Consider the following 22,006-nt stretch of genomic DNA (forward strand, 5'->3'; position numbering starts at 1 on the left):
GCACAACGTGACATGATGGTGTGTTTACACAGTTTACACAATACAACCTTGAAAAAGGATAACGCAATTATAATGGAATGGGGCATCTGGGTGGCGTAGCGGTCTATTCCGTTGCGTACCAACATGGATCGCCGGTTCGAATCCCCGTGTTACCTCCAGGTTGGTCGGGTGTCCCTACAGACGCAATTGGCTGTGTCTGTGGGTGGGAAGCCAGATGTGGGTAAGTTTCCTGGTCGCTGCACTAGCGCCTCCTCTGGTCAGTCAGGGCGCCTGTTCGGGGGGGAGGGGGAACAGGGGGGAATAACGGGATCTTCCCACACTCTACATCCCCCTGGTGAAACTCCTCACTGTCAGGTGAAAAGAAGCGGTGGGTGATTCCACATGTATGGGAGGAGGTAGTCGGGAGGAGGAGGTAGTCTGCAGCCCTCCCCGCATCGGCAGAGGGGGTGGAGCAGCGACTCAGAGAGCAGGGGGATTGGCCAGGTACAATGGGGGGGGGGGGGTATTCTAGACAACCAAACTGGTTTTTAGACCTGAGATAACGTGAACTCCCTTCCTGAGGGTCCTAGAGGACAGGTTTGAAAACCACTGTTTAACATTGTGCAATCTGGAAAATGAAATCATATCTAGAACAATCCCAACCTGATGAATATTCCCCCTGAAACATTCGGCACAGCGTACGCAGAAGATGCATCTGTCCATGACTCACGTAGTGAGGGATTTCAGCCACATGCCTGAAGTGATGTGATGTTTTGTGTCGTGTTGTATTTGACTCATCTTGGTCTTTGTTTTTTTCAACGCTGTCAGGATCTCGGTCTGTTTGACAGTAATCTGACCACCAGAAGGTTACTGGAGATCATGACCGCAGAGGAGCTGGATGCTGGCAGCCGGTCCCACTGCAACCTGGATCAAGAGGTGGGCTCGCGTCGCCTCACTGCTTTCCACATCAAGTCATTGATTGATGGATTTTCTCGTCTGTTCTTGACTCATACTTCAACAGCTCTGCTTCAGTAAGACAGCCTGTTGGCTTAGTCGTCCTGTCTTTGGTCAGCCAGTGACTCCTTCTCATGTGTGGACTCCATCTGTTCTGTTCTCTCTCTCACATTAACTCTGGCTCGCTTGGCCAATTGTCTAGTCATCATCTTGGTCATGTAAAGTCTTAGTTCCTACCATGTAAACTCGCATGTTCTTCTCTTTTGCCATAGATCACATTCCTTGAGTTCTTTGAGGTTCTCCTGGGGTGTTCTCAGGTGAGCAGTCAGCCAGCTGTCTGTTCCAGTCTGGAGGTCATTGGGAGTTCACCAGAGGAGGGAGCCAGCGAGAGCCTCCTACTCTCCCAGAGCCTTCTCACCCAGTCGGTCAGATCCTTTCAACCTCTTCCTCTGTCTACTGACACAACTGCTCTTTTGTTCCGTTAAATAGCTTCACTTCCTCTGGCCCACGTTAGGCTAGCTTCACTCCCTCTGGCCCACGTTAAGCTAGCTTAACTCCCTGTGGCCCACGTTAAGCTAGCTTCACTCCCTGTGGCCCACATTAAGCTAGCTTCACTCCCTGTGGCCCACGTTAAGCTAGCTTCACTCCCTCTGGCCCACGTTAGGCTAGCTTCACTCCCTGTGGCCCACGTTAAGCTAGCTTCACTCCCTCTGGCCCACGTTAGGCTAGCTTCACTCCCTGTGGCCCACGTTAGGCTAGCTTCACTCCCTCTGGCCCACGTTAGGCTAGCTTCACTCCCTCTGGCCCACGTTAGGCTAGCTTCACCCCATGTGGCCCACGTTAGGCTAGCTTCACTCCCTGTGGCCCACGTTAGGCTAGCTTCACTCCCTGTGGCCCACGTTAAGCTAGCTTCACTCCCTCTGGCCCGCGTTAAGCTAGCTTCACTCCCTGTGGCCCACGTTAAGCTAGCTTCACTCCCTGTGGCCCACGTTAGGCTAGCTTCACTCCCTCTGGCCCACGTTAGGCTAGCTTCACTCCCTGTGGCCCATCCTCGCGTCACCTGTTTTTCCTTTGACTTTGTTTTTGTCTTTGAAAGAATCTGGTGTTGCAGTGATGTCCTTTTCCCAAATAAGACTGTTATGTAGACTAAGCAAAATCCTCTACAGTACAAAAACAAAATGGCAAAGCTAATGTAGTTTTGAACATGTAGCCAAGACTGAGCTGTAATGACCGTTTAGCACTCGATTAGTGCAGTCAGCAAGCGTGTCAGTATCTCTGCCTGCATGTCAGTACTGGTAAACTTGCTGTGGGTTTATAAGTCATTTAAATCAGCAGTACATCCGGTATTTACTTGGTGAATGAAATGTCTTGCAGATGGGGAAATTCAGCCACATCCAGCAGGTTTCCACTCCTGAAGACATGAAGGGTGTCAATCTCCAGACTGCAGTCCACATCCAGTCTCAAACAGCCGGTTGGTTTTTCACCCCGTTCATTATAGGACAAGAACTTCTAGAGAGGATTTGTCATATTGCCGGAGTTTATTTACACTGTACCTTTTAGTTTTTTGGATTTTTCTCCCCAGTTGTACCCGGGCAATTACCCCATTCTTCCGAACCTTTTAGTTTTAACTGAGCTGACTAGTGGATCCGAATACAACTTGCATTTGCCTGCATGTTTATTGAATGGGTCCTGGCACAGTTTTCATTGAGAAAATAAACTGCATTCCCAGAATATGAAACACAACTCATTTGGACTCTGAATGAGTTTAAATGTGTCGTGGGCAGGTTAGAGAACAGCAGCTTGTGACTCATTTCTGTATTGCGTTTTTGACTCAAGCCACACTAAAACAAGAGATAAATCTAAAACGTGTGATGTATCCTCGTCAAATCCTAATAAAGACGCTTTTTTTCCCTTTAAAAGCTCAGTAAGAGAATCCTGATCTGTTTTTGTATTTGTGTTTCTCAGAGACGACCACACATCTGTCATCCTCTGAGTCTGGAGAGCTTTCTTCACAGAGGGACTCTGTACTGCAAGCTACGCCAACCAGTTACTCTCCCCGCTTAACCAGCAACGGTATGTTGAACTGTGTGAGTCTTTTCTGATGCACAATTATTTCTGTCATACAAGCAAAGATGAAAAGGTGTTGTTAATTCCTATCAGTAGTGTTGCACATGAAGCAATCAGAAGAATTCCTCGTTTATCAGTCATCACAATGGGAAAGCATAATAGAAGCTAGGTTAAGAGGGGAGGTGATGATGAAAGAGTAATAGAAGCTAGGTTAAGAGGAGAGGTGATGATCAGCAGCAGCAGTATGGTTTCATGCCATGAAAGAGCACCACAGATGTGATGTTTGCTTTGAGAATGTTGATGGAGAAGTATAGAGGAGGTCAGAAGGAGTTACATTGTGTCTTTGTGGATTTAGAGAAAGCTTATGACAGGGTGCCGAGAGAGGAGGTGTGGTATTGTATGAGGAAGTCGGGAGTTGCAGAGAAGTATGTAGGAGTGGTGCAGGATATGTATGAGGGAAGTGTGACAATGGTGAGGCGTGTGGTTGGAATGACAGATGGGGTCAAGGTGGAGGTGGGATTACATCAAGGATCGGCTCTGAGCCCTTTCTTGTTGTGATGGTGATGGACAGGTTGACGGACAAGATCAGGCAGGAGTCTCTGTGGACTATGATGTTTGCGGATGACATTGTGATCTGTAGCGAGAGTAGTGAGCAGGTGGAGGAGAGCCTGGAGAGGTGGAGGTATGCACTGGAGAGAAGAGGAATGAAAGTCAGTAGGAGCAAGACGGAATACCTATGTGTGAATGAGAGGGAGGAGAGAGAATGGTGAGGATGCAAAGAGTAGAGGTGATGAAGGCATTTGAGTTTAAATACTTGGGGTCAACTGTCCAAAGTAACTGGGAGTGCAGGAGAGAGGTGAAGAAGAGAGTGCAGGCAGGGTGGAGTGGGTGGAGAAGAGTGTCGGGAGTGATTTGTGACAGGATACCAGCAAGAGTTAAAGGGAAGGTTTACAAGATGGTAGTGAGACCAGCTATGTTATATGGTTTGGAGACAGTGGCACTGATGAAAAGTAGTAGCTCAGTCATGACAATGTGGCCTCAAACACAGCAGCTTACCTTCCACATCATAATTTGCCTGCTTCAGCTGATGTAACAGGCTGCCGTTCAGGGCAACAGAACGGGGATGAAGGAAAAATGCTCCGAGTTGAAAGCACGGAAGCCCAAGACGGTGAACCGGATGTGTGGATACGAAGATGCCACCGCTTCTTCAGCCGACTATTCCCTGTCTACGACCATGAACGCTCACGGAGACGCCACATGGAGGAAGAGAGACTCCGCCACGCAGTCCAAAAACACGCCGCCGTGGCCAAGGCCCGAGAGCAGGCCAGGTATAATGTTGTAGTCTGCATTTCATTTACATCAGAGAGCTGTTTGTTTACGTGTGTACCAGACTATAATAACCCTCTACGGCATGAATTTGTCAAGTTCACTGAAATGCAGTTATGACAGACAGCTGGACATTTTCTGTCCAGACGGTCCAGGTCCCAGTATGCAAACGTAAACCCGATCAGTCTCAACATGTAACTGTGTTCTGGTGAAGACGTATTTGATGAGGCTCTCATTTTGATCATTTTTAAACTCTGTTCATTGTCTTGAGACACGGTTTTTTTGTTTTGCAATCAACTTCAACTCATGAATTCCACTCTTCCTTCATGAGGAACTGAAGACAGGAGGAAGATTATGAAAATGTTAAAATGGGTTTTATTAATCAGTTAAATTGAAGCCTGGGAATATGACCAAGTTTGTGTAATTAACAGATTGCTTCCTTCCTGCTCAGAAGCAACCTAACACAGAGACGATTCTCTGCATTTTTTCTAGATTGTGTGTCAATCTAAATCATGTCTGGTTATTCCATCTTTCAGGCTGAGAGAGCAGTGGGAGGCTGAGGAGGAGGAGCGGCGGCAGAAGGAGGCTGAGAAAGAGGAGGCAGCAGCAGAGAGAGTAGACGGAAATGAAGATGAGGTAATCGGTTCGCCATCGGAGGTGTCAACCAGCTCCGTCACAGTCGCTGCTGCAGCCAAACAGGCCAGCAGGTCCAGGAAGAAGCAGCCGGCTAAAAAAGCTGGTAAACGAGCCTGAACCCGCAGCTTTTCACTCAGGTTTAATCTGTGCAGCGCACAACACACATACATGACATGATCACACATACACTGAAAGATTATTCTCCCTGAAAGACATCAGAGGGCGGTGTGAAGACCATGAGATCCCTCGGACAGACGGACTGTCGGATTCTGTCCCTGAGGTCAGGGGTGAAGGTAAAGAGCGACAGGTCAGCCTGGGTCTGAAAAACACACAAAAAAGGATTGTCAAGTGTGTTCTACAACACAACAGAACCTTGTTAATTCTGCAGGAAGCAAAGTCGGGCAGGAAGTGGTAAATGACCTGTGGTGTGTGAGGAGTGCTGAGGGTGGACACGGCTGGCACAACTGTAAGGGAAAACACAAATGAACATAGAATCACACACTGCTTACACAATTTCATTCAGCAGATGCTTCATCTGAAGTGACGTACATCCGAGAGGTAGCTGGCTTGTGTAGCATTAGCCACAGACTCTCACTGGAGACTCATCCCAGCCAGGGCTTGAACGCTCGCTCTCCGGCAGGAAAGCGGGAGTTCTTACCTACTGAGAGATCCAGCTGCACTTTAAATAAATAAACGTGTCATAGTGACACTGGGTTTATTCTGGTGCTTACAGCTTGAATTACTGCCTCTACCACTTTGTAGTCTCTTCCATTATGAACCATGACTGTTAAAAAACATTTCCTGTGTTAGACTGCAGTAGGCCTCAGGCTTCACTGGAATTCTAATTCATTTGAATAGTAACAAGTACTAGCCAATTACAGTGACCGTTTACACTCTATTGGATTTGTGATCAGCAGTTAGATATGTTGTTCTGCGCTTTATTCATTTAATCTGAATAAAATCAAAGTACCAGTGTCAGTTCTGAGTCTGTATGTTTCTGAGACAGCCTGTCCACTGTGATAACCCTACTTCATAACAGAACACCATCACATACAGGCAGTTACACCCCGGTGAAATGTGTGTGTGTGTGTTACCTGTAGCAATCATAACCGCCTCTTCCTGAGTTAGCGAATTGATTGGCGGAGATCTGGGACTCTCCATCTCTATATCTGCCATCATGGGTGATGACAGGCTATCTATCTCTGAGGGTTGGAGGTAGCGTTCGAAGTCAAACCCAGGATCATCCTGCACACACAAAAAGGATCACTTATTTAAAAGAGCTTACCCCTGATGTTGAACTCATGAGGCTTAAAACAACTGCTGAAAGGATGTAATACAAGACTGCTTTTATCAACAGGAGAAACGTTCCCAATAAGGCAATAAATATCTCTGACTAACTCTGTCTGGAGGTTCACTTGTGGACTCTCGAGTCTCCATGGGAACCGAGATCGCAGCGGGCGAGGAGACGAGAGGGAGGCTGGCATAAGTGGTTTCTTGCCTGGCCGGCATCATGCAAGCAGAGTATGGAGACCGGGTGAAGCTCAGAGCCAAGGGTGGCTCGGTGACACGGCAGGATGGAGAGGGAGACCGTGGAGAGAGAGACAGGCTGGCGTTTCTGTCCTCAGCGGGTCCGTTTTGGTCATGGACTGCAGGGCTGGGTACAAGTGACGGGGCCAGTACCAGAACACTTTCCGCTTCGTTGTTGTCTCTGTCACAAGCAGCAGAGCTAACCTCGTCTGGTCTGGACACCGGCTCAGACTGGTCAGGCCGAGTGCCGTCTGAGGGAACATCCATTATGGGTGAAAAGCTGACTGAAACGTTGACGCTGTTGGGTCGCTGAGGAGGGCTCAGTTGACGCCTTGCTCTTGGACGAGGGCTTTGCCCGAGGTTAACAGAGAGGCAGGTGGGGGTAAGGCTGGGCCGAGCAGGAGAGACATGTGATGTTATGGAGTGGCGGGTAGCTCGACCGGGAGTGGTGTTGGTGAGAGAGAGGCCGGGTGAGGTTCCATGCAGCACAGCAGCAGTGTGATGGCTGGCTGTCTTCACAAAACCTGAAAACAGACAACACATAACCACTCCATTAGAACCACATCTGACAGATCAGACTGGAAGTCATTTACTTTGGTGGTACAAGCTGAGCTCCGTCTGATTCAACGACAAGTTCCCCAGTTCTGTCGTACCACTTGAACTCTTTCTCACCTGCTGGTTTGGCTGGGCTCTCCACCTGGAAGAAGCCTCCATGGAACACCACGGTGTCTATTTCTCTGTCTGACTGGGTATTTTCCTCTGCAGCTTTCTGCAGCTCGGCAGCTTGCTGACGAGCTTTCATGGAAGCCTTGAATGCAGCCAGACGGGACTTGGCGGCTGCGTTGGTCCCTGCTGGCTTGGCAGCTCCGCAGGAGGGTTGTTTCTGTCAAAAGAACAAGAAAGCAGAGAAACTCACTGGACTGGTAATATAAACCATTTCCCAACAAGGACAAAAGTAAGTTTATGTTACGTTCCTAAACAAATGGCATCAAGATATATGAAATTGATGCAAAAAGATGTTCAAGTTAAATGAAAGGAAATGTGCCACCAGAAATAAGCCATTTGTCTAAGGTTAACTTTAATGTAAATACATGACTTCTGTCTTTCACCTTGACCGCTCTCTTCTTCGGGAGTGGAGGGGCTTTATGTTCCTCCAGCCAGCCTCGGCTCTCTGCCTCCTTCAGGGCATCAAACTTCTTGTTGACATCTTCAACCTGACAGATTGAGACAGAGCAAAATGCTTTGTTCTCTCTTTTCACGTTGTCGCTGGTGAAAATTTGCATATTTCATATTTAAACTAGAATTAAACATTTTTGCTTCAACTTATTAAGAGCCAAATCAGAATCATGTTTATTGGCCATGTAGGTTTGCACACACATGGAATGTGACTCTGGTCTCTCTCAGTGTACTTAACAGAGAATAACAACACAATAATCTTCACATATATACACAAGGACTGACTTTAAGAGGTGATAAGATGCAGTGGTGCAGAGAATATATCAGGGATGCTGAAATACATGTTAGCAGCTTACCTGCATACATGTCTGAGGTAGATATAGATGACAGTGTACCAGTATATGTATAATTTACAGTACAGTATATACAACATGCACAGTACAGTACGTACAACATGTACAGTACAGTATATACAACATGATGGATTTATTTGAGTGTTCAGCGTTCATTTGAATGTCAGCTTGTGGAAAGAAACCGTTTTTACATCTGGTTGTTTTGGGGTACAGTGCTCTGTAGCGCCTGCCAGAGGGGAGGAGTTGGAACATGTTGTGACCAGGGTGTGATGGGTCTGCAGTGAGAGATACTTTATTAATCCCCTGTGGGGAAATTCTTCTCTGCATTTAACCCATCCTAGTTGTGTAGCTTGGAGCAGTGGGCAGCCGCTGTGCAGCACCCGGGGACCGACTCCAGTTGGTCTTGCCATGCCTCGGTCAGGGACACAGACAGGAAGGAGTATTAACCCTAACATGCATGTCTTTTTTTTCCTTTCTTTTTTTATGGTGGGGGAAACCGGAGCACCCGGAGAAAACCCACCGTAGACATGGGAAGAACATGCAAACTCCACAGAGGACGACCTGGGATGACCCCCCCAAGGTTGGACAACCCCGGGGTTCAAACCCAGGACCTTCTTGCTGTGAGGCGACAGCGCTAACCCATGCACCACGGTGATGTGATGTTGCTTGCCTGTCTCCTGACTCTGGAGGTGTACAAGTCCTGAACGGAGGGCAGGTTGGCACCAATGATTTTCTCTGCAGACCTAACTGTCCGTTGTAGTCTGTCCCTGTCCTGTTTGGTGGCCGATCCAAAAACAGAACAGGGACAGACAACCCACCATCAATCCACCACTGGTTGGATTAGCTGTGCATTCAAAAGTGTGAGACAGTCAAACTGCCAAATATTCTCCACTATGCCTGCTTAGTTCATTCTCTGCTCTCTTCCTGGTGGTGCTACTTCCACTGACAGACATGAAGAAATGTGTTAATTAATTATACAACAATGTTTAATACTGAGAATACACAGAACATCCTTCAAAACCAGATGAAGGTAAATGGTACGGAAGACTTTCATAGAATCAGCAAAGTCTATGTGGAAAAAGACGGTCTGTAACTGAACCAAGTCACTCATCTGTACAGAGCCACATTCAACAGCAGCTCAGCTCCCTATTTTAGGTCAGACATCCACCCTCGTACTGCATGCGTTCGCCAACTGCATCTCTCCGGCCGGCAGTCTCGAAGGAGACGCCTCGCCACTTTCATGACATGGTGAATCCAGGCCGAACCACTGCTTTCCCCCCCACACACACAGAGACGCATTCATGTGACGAACACAAGCCGACTCCACCCCCCTCCCGAAGACAGCGTTGCCAATTATTGCTGCTTCATCGAGTCCGGCCATAGTCGGATCTGACGAGACCGAACCCCGGTAACCAGTGGGCAACTGCATCGACACAGCCGATGCTTAGACCGCTACACCACCACGGACTCCCCCATTTTAATAAGGGTCCAACAACACCAAAAACAACACCAACAACCCACTGTGTTTCAAAATAAAGGGTTGCAACCATTAATGGTTTGAAATGTTTATTTTGAATAAGTCCTAATACAGTCTCCCACATGTTAATACAAATAAGTGCTTAAGAATTAGTATATAGGTCAATGCCTATTTGTGCATGTTTCTGAAGTTAACAAGAAAAAAAAGAAACATGTCACCTTTTAACAAAACAGAAATGAGAACATGAAAATTAAAACCCACTGGTGCACAATACTGCTTATCAAAACCACGCGCAAGGCCTTAACCTGACCTGTTAAGTAAAGTTTAAAACGCGCTCTGGGAAAAATACACCTTGTTCATGCTTAACCCTACCATGGGTGGCTCGGAGCGTCGGCGGGCCCGGTCCAAGAAAATCCCAACTTTGAATTTGCATTCGTCACACTTTCTGCTGGGTTCAGACCTTTTCTTGTATTTCCCTGCGCCTCCTCTACAACTCTTTGGTGCTGCCCAGGGGAGTCAGGCCTCACACTTTGAAAACCACTGTCCTAGAGAACTGTGTGCTTCCAACTTTGTGGCAACAGTTTAGAGAAGGCCCTTTCCCGTTTCAGCATGACAAAGCCCACATGCATGCACAAAGTGAGGTCCATGAAGACATGGTTTGTCGAGTTTGGTGTGGAAGAACTTGACTGGCCTGCACAGAGCCCCGACCTTAACTCCCTTTGGGATGAATTGGAAAGCCGACTGTGAGCCAGGCGTTCTCCCCCACATCAGTGCCTGACCTCACTAATGCTCTTGTGGCTGAATGGGAGCAAATCCCTGCACCCATGTTCCAAAATCTAGTGGAAAGCCTTCCCAGAGGGTGGAGGCTGTTATAGCTGCAACTCTATGGTTTTGGAATGAGATGTTCAACAAGTACATATGGGTGTGATGTTCAGGTCACCACATACTTGTAGGTCATGTAGTGCATATTCAGATGAAGTTTTATCTTTTACTTCAGACTTCTTTCGGCTTGCTCCCCGTTTCTCAGCGGTCGGTCGCTACAGTGGATTTTATAGTTTCCATCATTAATCTGTGAGGGTAGAGCACCAATGTTAACCCAGGCCTCGACCAATCCGATATGGAGCCTCGATCGATCCTGTAGTGTCTCATCAATCCAGATGATGATTTGGCAAAATGTTTACATCGGATGCCCTTCCTTACACAACCACTAACCCCATGGACGAGGGCACAGGTAAAGCGCTGGATGCCATCCCAGTGTTCAGTTCATAGACATGAGGTTTTAAACTTGTTCTCGTCTTAACCCTAGCCCATCCTACCACGCACTTCCCATTCACCTTCTATTTGCTCTCTCTGTATTCAATTTTTTGGTCTGCTCCGCTTAACATCACAACTAAGTTAAGATTTTGAAGAGGGCAAACAAAATGAACTTGTCCTTACTTGGCTAATCCTCCTATCCTGCAGACTTTTTTGGATAACTAGCCCCTGGACTGGTCATAGACCTACACTGTCCTCTTGTGTTTGCTAAATGGCATTACAACAGCTCTCTCGAGCTTTACAGTGACCTCATACAGTAGCTGTGTTCTCTAGATGTCAGAAGTTGTGCTCGCTCTAGTTCATTTGTTTTTGGTACGGCTAGCCTCATGGGGACCGGCACTTGGATTTTGCTGTAGCTCAGTTGAAGACAATTATAGCACAAGTATGTCACTTCATTGCTGAAATTTTTGATGTTGTTCCTCACTCCATTTTGTTCATCTGCCAACTGTGGTTGGTGCAAGTCCTCAAGATACTCTGAAAGAAATTACCCACTCTGTGTCTATTGCTCACTCAGTATTTCCAGCACAAATGGCTTCTAAACATGCAATCGTTTTCCTTCCCTTCTCTGAAAATCGTGTTTTCTCAGTCATACAGAGGGCCAAATTATGCTTTTGTGTAGCCAATGCAGGAGTAAGAAGACATAAAGGAGACTTTTCTGCACTTGGTCCAGTCTTTGTAGCAATTTCTCTCTTTTTGTTGATGGGAGAAGGCCTTCCTAAGACCTTTTTCCTGTTCCTGACAAGGTTTCCTCCAACTCTCAGCTGCTGTTGTATCCAAGTTATACAACTTTTACACTTCCCGTTTTCTCTACCTATTTTGTGTGCATGCGCCTGGCTGCAACCGTTTATCCGTGTGGAAGTAATGAATTACGTAGAGCTGGTCTTACCTCAGTCTGTCATATGTCTACGTGTGTGCATGCAAGACAGTGGGTGTCAGAGAATCAGTGAGAACTTTCGTGACAATGAAAGCTCTGGACACAGGTAGGTGGAACCTCATATTTCACACCAAAACCCGCTCACCGGAGGCAAGTGCTCCTTTTTTCATGCTTGCATTTGTGGCTCAGCTTTTTTTGTTTAGGTTTTTAATGTATGCAGTTAATGGCTGATTGTCCCGTTCTGTTACTGTGAGAGATTCAGAAATGCCATGAATGTGCCCATGCCTGTCGCCATCTTACTTCAGATGGACAACTCAGAAACAACAGAGGTCAAGCTACAGCAGGTTCAGACCTTCTCACCTGGAAATACACCATGTCCCAGAATCCTTGCAGGTCAGTGCAGGTGGTGATCTTCTCCCCTCGGCCCAACTCACAGTCGTCTGTCAGACCGCTAAACTGGGCAAAGCGCTCCTTCATCAATAGCCTGGCCTGTCCAATCGCTGTACGCATGCGGTCCTGCACTACACACACACACGAGATGGTATTTTTCACAAGTAACAAACAACAAAGTTCAGTTATAGGTTGAGATAAATCCAGCAGGTCCTCCCAGTTCCCGGCAGAGGTGCAGACACTTACTCTCCTCCGGAATGGACTCGTCATCCAACTTGGCCCCCCACAGGTCACACAGACCCAACAGTCTCTCGGTCTCTTTGTTCATTTCAGATCTGAAAGAAACAGATGGCTGTAAGTACATGGAGTGGAGTCTCTACATATAACAAATATAACTGCTTTGACTTCATTCTACAGCAGAAATGTAATGCGAATTAAAAATCACTTCATACCAAGAAATGCAAAATAATATCCTTAATCTAGGACTGATAACAAGTCCTCAGACTCATGACTATTTTCAACCCATCCATATACAAGTATAAATTTAAGATGAAATAAGTTTCCCAGGAGCCTATGGTGCAACAATTAAACAGACAGTCCAAGACATAAAATGTTAATAAGCACAAAACATAGAATATACAAAATCCCAGCAGCAGGTAGTTCTTGTAAACAGATTTAAAGTGCAATGTTTGTGACAGTGTGTAGGTTGTCCAGAGGGTGGGGGTGGGTGGCTGCGCGGCGGCAGCAGGGAGTTGAGGACCCTGACTGCTCAAGGGAAGAGGCTTTTGCAGATTCTGGTAGTCGTGGCCCAGATGGTCCACTACCTTCTGCCAGATGGGTGAACAGACTATAGGGGAGGTGGGGAGGGATCTGAAATTGGATGAGTTTAAATACTTGGGGTCAACTGTTCAAAGTAACTGGGAGTGCGGAGGAGAGGTGAAGAAGACAGTGCAGGCAGGGTGGAGTGGGTAGAGAAGAGTGTCAGGAGTGATTTGCAACAGAAGGGTACCAGCAAGAGTTAAAGGGAAGATTTACAAGATGGCAGTGAGACCAGCTATGTTATTTGGTTTGGAGACAGTGGCACTAATGAAAAGACAGGAGGTGGAGCTGGAGGTGGCAGAGTTAAAAATGCTAAGTAGTTCATTGGGAGTGATGAAGGAGGACAGGATTAGCAAGGAGTATATTAGCGGGCCAGCTCAGGTTGGACAGTTTGGAGACAAAGCAAGAGAGGCAAGATTGAGATGGTTTGGACATGTGCAGAGGAGAGATACTGGGTATACTGGGAGAAGGATGCTGAATATGGAGCTGCCGTGACTTGTACATTGGGGAAACTTAACAGACGCTGGCCAAGAGGATGGCACAACACGAGAGAGCATAACACGTCAGGCCAGGACTCCACAGTCTACACCATCTACAGGCCAGTGGCCATTCTTTCAAGGATGAGGATGTGCACATTCTTGATAGGGAGGAACGCTGGTTTGAATGGAGAGTCAAAGAGGCCATATATGTGAAGAGGTAACAACTATCCCTGAACCGAGGGGAGGGCCTAAGAGTACATCTGTTACCGTCTTATAATGCTGTGATTGCAACCATTCCCAAATCCTCTGAATAGTACACATGGCCATTGAAACTCTAGTTAATGCTCACGGTAATTTGCATATGAAACCAATCGTTATGCAATATTGTTCATAAGGGTGGGATACCTGCAGTCAGTTGAGACTGAAGAGGTCACTTGGATGAGTGATGAAACATTTCTGTCAATAAACGTTGTGTCCAGATGAACTAATTCAACTTTCTTACCTGGACTATTGACCATGTATAAAGACATCAAGCTTAAAGATTTTCACATCTTAGGTGTATCTTAAAGATGATGATATGGATCAATGTTTTCACTTTGCATCGACGATATTGGATCATTGAATTATTATATTGATCCGGATCAATGGACCATATACACCCCTACTACCGGTCAAGTCATAAGGACCTGTGAAACAGAAATCCTCCAACACTCACTATCAGATATAAACTGACCACTGCAGTGTCGGCATTACTCTACACCAGTTCAGAGTACAGGACCATTCAATGAGGTTTTCTCACCTGAAGTATGGCACATCATGCTGAGGTTCACTGAGGTTGAGCGGAGCGGCAGGTGCCCTGGCAGGAGAGGGGCTCTTAAGCATGGCCTCGGGCTCCGGATCAAAGACAGGAGGAAGACTAAAGCTGGAACTGAAGGGGAGTTAGAACAGGAGTCATACAAGAAGAGTTAGTTTTTACCTTCTATTTAAATCTTTAATAACACAACCTAAACTCATTCAGCTCAGATGTGTTTTGTCTTAAAGGTACAATACATAATTTCAACCTGTGCACCAACCTCCATCTGGCAGTGATGTGAATCACAACTACAAATTGGATCAGACACATGGCTCAGTGTCTTGAAAATACTTGATGATTTTTTTTAAACACATCAAATTTTCAAACCAAATAAAACTATACAGACCTAGGTGTGAGGAAGGCGTCTGCTGAGCGAGGAGTGAGAGGATCAAATTTGAAGGAGGAGAGGCCGACAGGAGCCTGAAACATGAAGCCTTGTGGGGCAAAGGAAGGCTGCGCTTCGTCAGAACCCATGTGAGGGATCGAGTCAGAGGGAGCCTGGTCCTTCACCTCCTTTACACTGGATGAGATGGGACCGGCCTTCTTCTCAGCATCCTAGACAAGATGGAGAAACGACAAACTGAATGAAAGACACTGGAGATAGTTTTCTCCTGTGTTAACTGTAACAGGATCACAACATTGAGAGTGGATAATATTGACATGCTCACCTTTGAAATGGCTGGAGGATTTCTGTCATTGCTCACTAAAAATAAACCCCCAAATAAAAGTTATTAGGGCAGGGCAAAACGGACAAACACACTCACTGAGGAGAACATGTTACATGTTAGACTGAATGTGGCTAGTAGTTTTTGTACTGATGTGCACATGGTTAACTATGGGTGATCTTACCTTTGCAGTTCCTCCCTCTGCCAGTTAGGGGCACCCCTGGCTTGGCATTCGCTCTGGTCCTGGTGGCTCTTGCATCTGTAATACATCACATCAATTACACCAGTTTGTCAAGTACTGTAATAAAGAAGACTGGTTTTAGTTTGACTGCACCATTTCTCCCCATCTGCTTTGCTGTTGTGTACTTCCACGACAATTTCTCAGACATTTAAAACCAACATACACAAAGCTTTCTGAAACTGCTCAGCAAGGCAGCGGAATAAACACATCGTTGATGGTGATGTAACGAGAATATGTCATGTATTGTTTCAGCCGGTTTACCTGAAGCAGGTTTGACTTTGGCCTGAGGAGGAGCTGCTGTCAGAGGCCTGTTAACTGATCTAGCTGACAGAATGCGCTCCACTGCCCCTGCTGGAACACATATGAGACACCAACCAAGTTTAATGAAATCTCAACCCTTGGATGAGACGTTAAACCGAGGTCCTGACTCCCTGTGGTCATTAAAGAGCCCATGGCAGTTATCACAGAGTAGGGGGTCTCCCGGTGTCCTGGCAAAATTCACAACCTTGCTCGCTCCATCTGGCTACCTAATCATCCACCCATGTAATTCACTCAGTGATTGCTCCCTCTCCACCTCAAGCTGATGTGTGCTGAGCTGTCTGGTGCAAAATGGCTGCTGTGCATCACCCAGGTGATGCTGCACATTGGTGATGGTTGAGGTGAGTTTCCCCCCTTCAATGTGAAGCGCTTTGGGAATCTAGATATAAAGTGCTATATAAATATAATCAATTATTATTATTATGGAATGAGATGGACATGTTTAAATGCACCGGTGGTTGATTTCATGGCCCAGGTACATAAGTGTGTTTTAGTTTGTCAGTTAAGTTACCTGCAGGGACTTTGCTGCTGTTCATCACAGCTACTTGACTTCTTGTTGTCCTTCCCACAGCAGATTCCACTGTTAAACAGCAAGAGGTTAGAACTCAAACAAAACACGGACCTTATTTCCAAATGCAGCTCAATGATCTTTATAAGAGGCTGGCTTTGAGGAATCTGGCACTGGAACGGAACAGCTATGTGGACAGAGAAACATTCGTGCTCCAGTTTTCTGATCATTAGTGCTCCAGTTTGTGTAATTAATCAACAAACTCAAAAATTACCTTTTCTCACAGAAGGACCTTGCTGATTCTCCTTTAGCAGCTGTGGAGATTGATATATATATATATATATATACACGTTTTTATTTAAAGTAGTGAATTGAAAATCATTTACAGCAGAAATATGCTTAAAGGATTGAAAGGATACGAGTGAGGACAGTACCTTCTGCTGCTGCTTCATAGAGCGGGTCACTCTTCCACTCTGACTCTCATGTGTTTTCTGGATAGTCTGATATATAGGCAGAACAAGTGTTACACATTTTCCTATAGCTTGGAATTTTGTTTTACAAACTGTCTTATTGATCCATTTCAACTGTTTTCTGTCCTTAATTAAGATCTTTTAAACTATTTTGAAAAGTGTTATGTAAAGATTGTTATTATATCATCTTCTGTGCAAGAATCTGGTTATGTATGAAGTCATCGTCTACTGTGATGGGAATCAAGCTGAAGTCTTCTTCACCCATTTTACGAGATGTTCAGGATTTGTAAATCTAGCTCTGTGTTAGTCCTCAACACAGATTTTAATTGTTGCATTTGTTTCAGTGATGACTGTTCTCTCTCACCTCATTGATTATGGAAGTTTGAACTGGTGGCAGCAGAGAGAGAGAAAAGCTGTTTTCGGGCCGATACAGACCCACTTTGAAAACCCCCCTGCATTCCTTCTCCCTCCTCGCCTTCTCTTTCTCCAACACCTTCCTCTCTTTCCAGCGCTCCAGTTGCTTCATCCGCTCAATGACAGCCTCGTCTGAAATGAAAGAGGAGAGATAAGTTAGAAACCTGCTGGTTCTTGAACAGGTGGTCTGGTTCTTCATGACATCACTGTTTCAATGCCATGACACCACATGCCACACGTCTAATTCACCAAATCTTTCTTTCTTTATTTATACATTTATTTCTGATTTCTCCCAATTTAGTGGCCAATCGATCCCTATTTTAGTTCAAACACCCACCCTTGTACTGCGTGCGTTCGCCAACTGCATCTCTCTGGCCGGCAGTCTCGAAGGAGTCGCTTCGCCACTTTCGTGACGAGGCGACTCCAGGCCAAACCAATGCTTTTTCCGACACACACAGAGACGCATTCATGTGACGAACACAAGCCGACTCCGCCCCCCCCCCCGAAGACAGCGTTGCCAATTATTGCTGCTTCATCGAGTCCGGCCATAGTCGGATCTGACGAGAGCGGGGTGCAAACCCCAGTAACCAGTGGGCAACTGCATCGACACAAAACCGATGCTTAGACCGCTACACCACCGCGGACCCTTTCACCAAATCTTTCTTAATAAGTGAGCTGTAGTCTCAAAAATGTGACTGGGCCTTACTTTTAGATTTTTTAACAATGTTGGGTTGTGTCTCCTGGATGGTCGGCATGTGTACCATCATCACAGAAGTGTCCTGTACAGAGCAGTCCAGCTCAACCAGTTTGTCCAGCTGTCTGCGGGAGTTCAAGGCCCGTTCTCGGTTCTCTTTCTGGGACAGAGATCGTCTGCGAGACAGTTTCACCCTCAGCATGGACACACTGCTGTCCCGCTGCCGCAGTTGAGCAAAACGAGAGTCCATTGTGATCAGAAATCTGGGTGAAGAAAACATAAAGAGTGAATGGGGCATTAAACTATTATTTGATATATTATAAGTGAGGCATTTCTGTGACAGCACAGATACACTATGTACACAATATACACTTAAGCAAAATGAAAAGGCTAAAAATCATAGTCAAAATACTAAAATTGTCTAGATGGTGTAAAGAAGTCTGTTTCTGCCAACCAGAGGAAAAACAATTAAAGATTAAAGCAGGAAATAGCTCAACACCTAGAAAACATGAAAACAGGAGGCTCGACCCCATTAACATTTGACTGAAAAGAAAGTAGAATCTTACAAAAAAAGACTAAGGAGACTCCTAGAGGAACAGTTAATGGAGAACAAGAATTTTCACACATCATAGGCTTTTCTTTTCTTCTTATCTTTTCTTGCAATGATTTGATAACCACAACTATTTACAGCAAAACTTTGTTGCTCATAAATCTGAAGATATTTAAAGGTGCGAGCTTTACAACTATTTGCGATGCAGAGATAGTGGAGTGATGACATTCTGAGCAGAGAATGGGGAGTCAGTTTTGTTCACTGTGAGTTTCTGTTTTAAGTTGTATGTATACTGCCGTTATGTTGGTTACTGTATGTGAATTTTTTGCAATTAAAAAAATATTTTAGAAAAACTGTCAGTAATCGTACAAATAATTAACGTCAGGTACTACCATGCTTCACAAAATTATATCTAAATAGGCTATACAAATAAAACTGACTTGACGCCTTATCTAAATAGCCGTTTCAAATCCAAACAGAGCACTTGAAGCGGATTTCACAACATGTACTTGTTTTTTTTTATAATCTGCTTGTAATTTACTTTTTTTCTAAAAAATTTTTTTCGTCTTTTGTTTGTGTTTTCAAATGTGTAATTTTGCGACTGTGTGATTTTGTAACTGTGCTTTCTAACTGCTGCTGCCTATCTTGGCCAGGTCTCCCTTGAAACAGAGGGTTGTAATCTCAACAGGATGCTCCTACTTACTACTACTACTACTTTCGGCTGCTCCCGTTAGGGGTCGCCACAGCGGATCATCCGTTTCCATCTCTTCCTGTCTTCTGCATCTTCCTCTGTCACACCAGCCACCTGCATGTCCTCCCTCACCACATCCATAAACCTCCTCTTTGGCCTTCCTCTTCTCCTCTTCCCTGGCAGCTCCATATTCAGCATCCTTCTCCCAGTATACCCAGCATCTCTCCTCCACACATGTCCACACCATTTCCATCTTGCCTCTCTTGCTTTGTCTCCAAACCGTCCAACCTGAGCTGTCCCTCTAATATACTCGTTCCTAATCCTGTCCTCCTTCATCACTCCCAGTGAAAATCTTATCATCTTCATCTCTGCCACCTCCAGCTCCACCTCCTGTCTTTTCGTCAGTGCCACTGTCTCCAAACCATATAACATAGCTGGTCTCACAACCATCTTGTAAACTTTCCCTTTAACTCTTGCTGGTACCCTTCTGTCGCAAACCACTCCTGACACACTTCTCCACCCACTCCACCCTGCCTGCACTCTCTTCTTCACCTCTCTTCTGCACTCCCCGTTACTTTGTACAGTTGACCCCAAGTATTTAAACTCAAATGCCTTTGTCACCTCCACTCCTTGCATCCTGACCATTCCACTGTCCTCCCTCTCGTTCATGCATAGGTATTCCATCTTGCTCCTACTGACTTTCATTCCTCTTCTCTCCAGTGCATACCTCCACCTCTCCAGGCTCTCCTCCACCTGCACCCTACTCTCACTACAGATCACAATGTCATCCGCGAACATCATCGTCCATGGAGACTCCTGCCTGATCTTGTCCGTCAACCTGTCCATCACCACTGCAAACAAGAAAGGGCTCAGAGCCGATCCTTGGTGTAATCCCACCTCCACCTTGACCCCATCTGTCATTCCAACCACACACCCCACCACTGTCACACCTCCCTCATACATATCCTGCACCACTCCTACATACTTCTCTGCAACTCCTGACTTCCTCATACAATACCACACCTCCTGTCTCGGCACTCTGTCATAAGCTTTCTCTAAATCTACAAAGACACAATGTACCTCCTTCTGGCCTTCTCTATACTTCTCCATCAACATTCTCAAAGCAAAAATGCTCCTACTTACATAAAATAAAAATTACAAGTTCAGACACTTCTGAGCAGAGAATGACGTCACACCCCCTCAGCGTGCGCGTGCTGTAAGCAGAGTTTTTTGTTGTTTTGGAAGCTGGTCTGGCCCCGAGGGCGTTAACGTCGCACGCGCATGTGAGGTAGCTAGCGTTAGCAGGACAGCTAGCAAGCTAATAATGTGAGGTAGCTAGCGTTAGCAGGACAGCTAGCAAGCTAATATAAACGACATTACATGGATTTCGGTCGCTCGGCAGATCACAGACATGGCTCCTTGCCGAGATGAACGCGTTACTCATAAGTCCACACTGTAAAAATCCATATTTCAACCAACGACGCAAGAGCCAAGAAGCCAAAGCGGGTTTGTTCTGGTGTGGTCCGGTGCTGAACGTCGTATACACGCGTAGAAAGAACGTTTAAACACGGCGGAAACGTGTAACGGAACCTGGACCGTCAACCAGGACTCGGTTCTCAAAGAGCTGCCGTTACAGCGGTGCGGGGGACGAGACTGAACACAACCCATGTAATGAGACACAACGTTGGACCTGAGGACTGGACCGGACCTTACCTTGACACCACTCAGCGGGGCTTGTCGGCGCTGGTCCGCTCTGGCTCCGCTCACAACACAACACAACACAACACGGCGACGCAAGTTTGAAAATTGCTACTGTGGCTCTTATTGGCTGCCGGGCTTGCTGCCGTTCAAGGCTGCTGTGCGCTGATTGGCTTATTTAAAATACGTCACCTGACCCGCGTAACCTCGCCAGACTGGACGAAGCGTTTACAAACACAACTTTTCGCCCCATAGGTACCGCGTGCATAGGGAACAGTACAGACATGCCATATAAAGACAGGTCTGTCTTCCAGCACACATGGTTTAATAATGCTGCAAAACTGACAGTTGGCCAATTACTTAATTAAAATGGTTATTTATTATCGTATAAAGAATTTCTTGATAAATTCAAAATACCCATAAAACCAAAGGAGTATGCTGTTGTTGTCCATGCTATACCAGAAAGTGTCCTTGGACTTCCACTACTGCGGTAGACATACCTTTTCATTTTGAAGACTGTGTGGAAGATATTTCTTTATATTGGTGAATCCAATATACTGAAAGAGAAGTGCTCTAACAAACATATTAGGAACACGGTCACATCTAGATGTTTTGGGTCCCCATCATTTAAGTCAAGTCAAGGCGGTTTTATTTGTATAGCCCAATATCACAAATTACAAATCTGTCTCAAGGGGCTTTACAGCAACACAACATCCTGCCCTTAGACCCTCACACCGGACAAGGAACAACTCCCTAAAAAGCCCCTTGAGGTCCACAAGACATGTTTTGCAGGGTTCGGTGAGGAAGAACGTGAGTGGCCTGCACAGAGCCCTGACCTCAACCCCATCCAACACCTCTAATGACATGTGGTGGACGAAGCATGGGCACGTTGTGATACTGTATCAGCAACAGGTTTAAGGACGCGTCTGTCAAGACATTGCATAGAATTCATGTGGTAAAGCTGGTGTTAGAAAGATTCACACTAGATATTGATCACAAGTGGGACTTTTGTGGACTAGAAAAAGAGTATTACCCATCTGTTCTTCCAGTGTATACGTATATACAAGAATGTTCTGGATTGATGTAGCCGGCCTTCTAAAAAAAAAGAGTCTCAACATGAATATTAAAGTATGTTTGATGTCATGCTATATTTTAGTAAAGATAAGATTGGAAATAAGGTGCTGTATATGTCATACAACTAGTTATTATTTTTGGAATATCCCATATTCATAAGAAAAAATGGCCAGGAACTGCTCACAAGACAAATGCTCACAAGACTAAAAGAAAAAGAGACAAATGCTCACAAATTGTTTTATAATCTATATTTACAGCGAAAAATGAGAGTATACAGATATACAAATGTGAAATATGTTTACATAGCGATGTAATTATGAAAATATGTACAAATACTTTCAAAACCCAATGCACTAGTAAAATATGTACATGAAATCGATTTCCTTTGTAGTTCTATTTCAAACACTGGTGAGACAAGTCAAAAGGGCTTTAACAATTTGTGAGCATTTGTCTCTTTTT

At 45.6% G+C, this 22,006-nt stretch overlaps 2 protein-coding genes across 2 annotated transcripts in view; one reads left to right on the forward strand and one right to left on the reverse strand.

Annotated features, from left to right (window-relative positions):
- The window catches only part of rsph10b (radial spoke head 10 homolog B), a 24,584-nt gene extending 19,505 nt beyond the window's left edge, over positions 1-5,079 (forward strand). The window contains exons 15-20 of the mRNA XM_056297576.1: positions 808-915; positions 1,206-1,358; positions 2,308-2,404; positions 2,899-3,006; positions 4,085-4,328; positions 4,863-5,079. Of these exons, the coding sequence (XP_056153551.1) occupies positions 808-915; positions 1,206-1,358; positions 2,308-2,404; positions 2,899-3,006; positions 4,085-4,328; positions 4,863-5,079 (927 nt within the window). The remainder of the gene's footprint in view (positions 1-807; positions 916-1,205; positions 1,359-2,307; positions 2,405-2,898; positions 3,007-4,084; positions 4,329-4,862) is intronic.
- On the reverse strand, positions 5,015-20,302 carry dlgap5 (discs, large (Drosophila) homolog-associated protein 5). The gene is made up of 19 exons (XM_056297577.1): positions 20,156-20,302; positions 17,547-17,797; positions 16,791-16,972; positions 16,391-16,456; positions 16,231-16,270; positions 15,960-16,028; positions 15,392-15,481; positions 15,074-15,148; positions 14,893-14,927; positions 14,571-14,779; positions 14,171-14,299; positions 12,320-12,408; positions 12,044-12,204; positions 7,599-7,703; positions 7,162-7,372; positions 6,361-7,013; positions 6,057-6,207; positions 5,383-5,426; positions 5,015-5,281 (listed from the first exon to the last, which is right to left on the reverse strand). The coding sequence occupies exons 2-19, from the start codon at positions 17,782-17,784 to the stop codon at positions 5,159-5,161; spliced, it is 2,670 nt and encodes an 889-aa protein (XP_056153552.1). The 5' UTR covers positions 17,785-17,797; positions 20,156-20,302; the 3' UTR covers positions 5,015-5,158.
- Between the last annotated feature and the right edge of the window lie 1,704 nt (positions 20,303-22,006).

The sequence above is a fragment of the Lampris incognitus genome, chromosome 17, assembly GCF_029633865.1.
Source record: "Lampris incognitus isolate fLamInc1 chromosome 17, fLamInc1.hap2, whole genome shotgun sequence".
Taxonomy (NCBI): domain Eukaryota; kingdom Metazoa; phylum Chordata; class Actinopteri; order Lampriformes; family Lampridae; genus Lampris; species Lampris incognitus.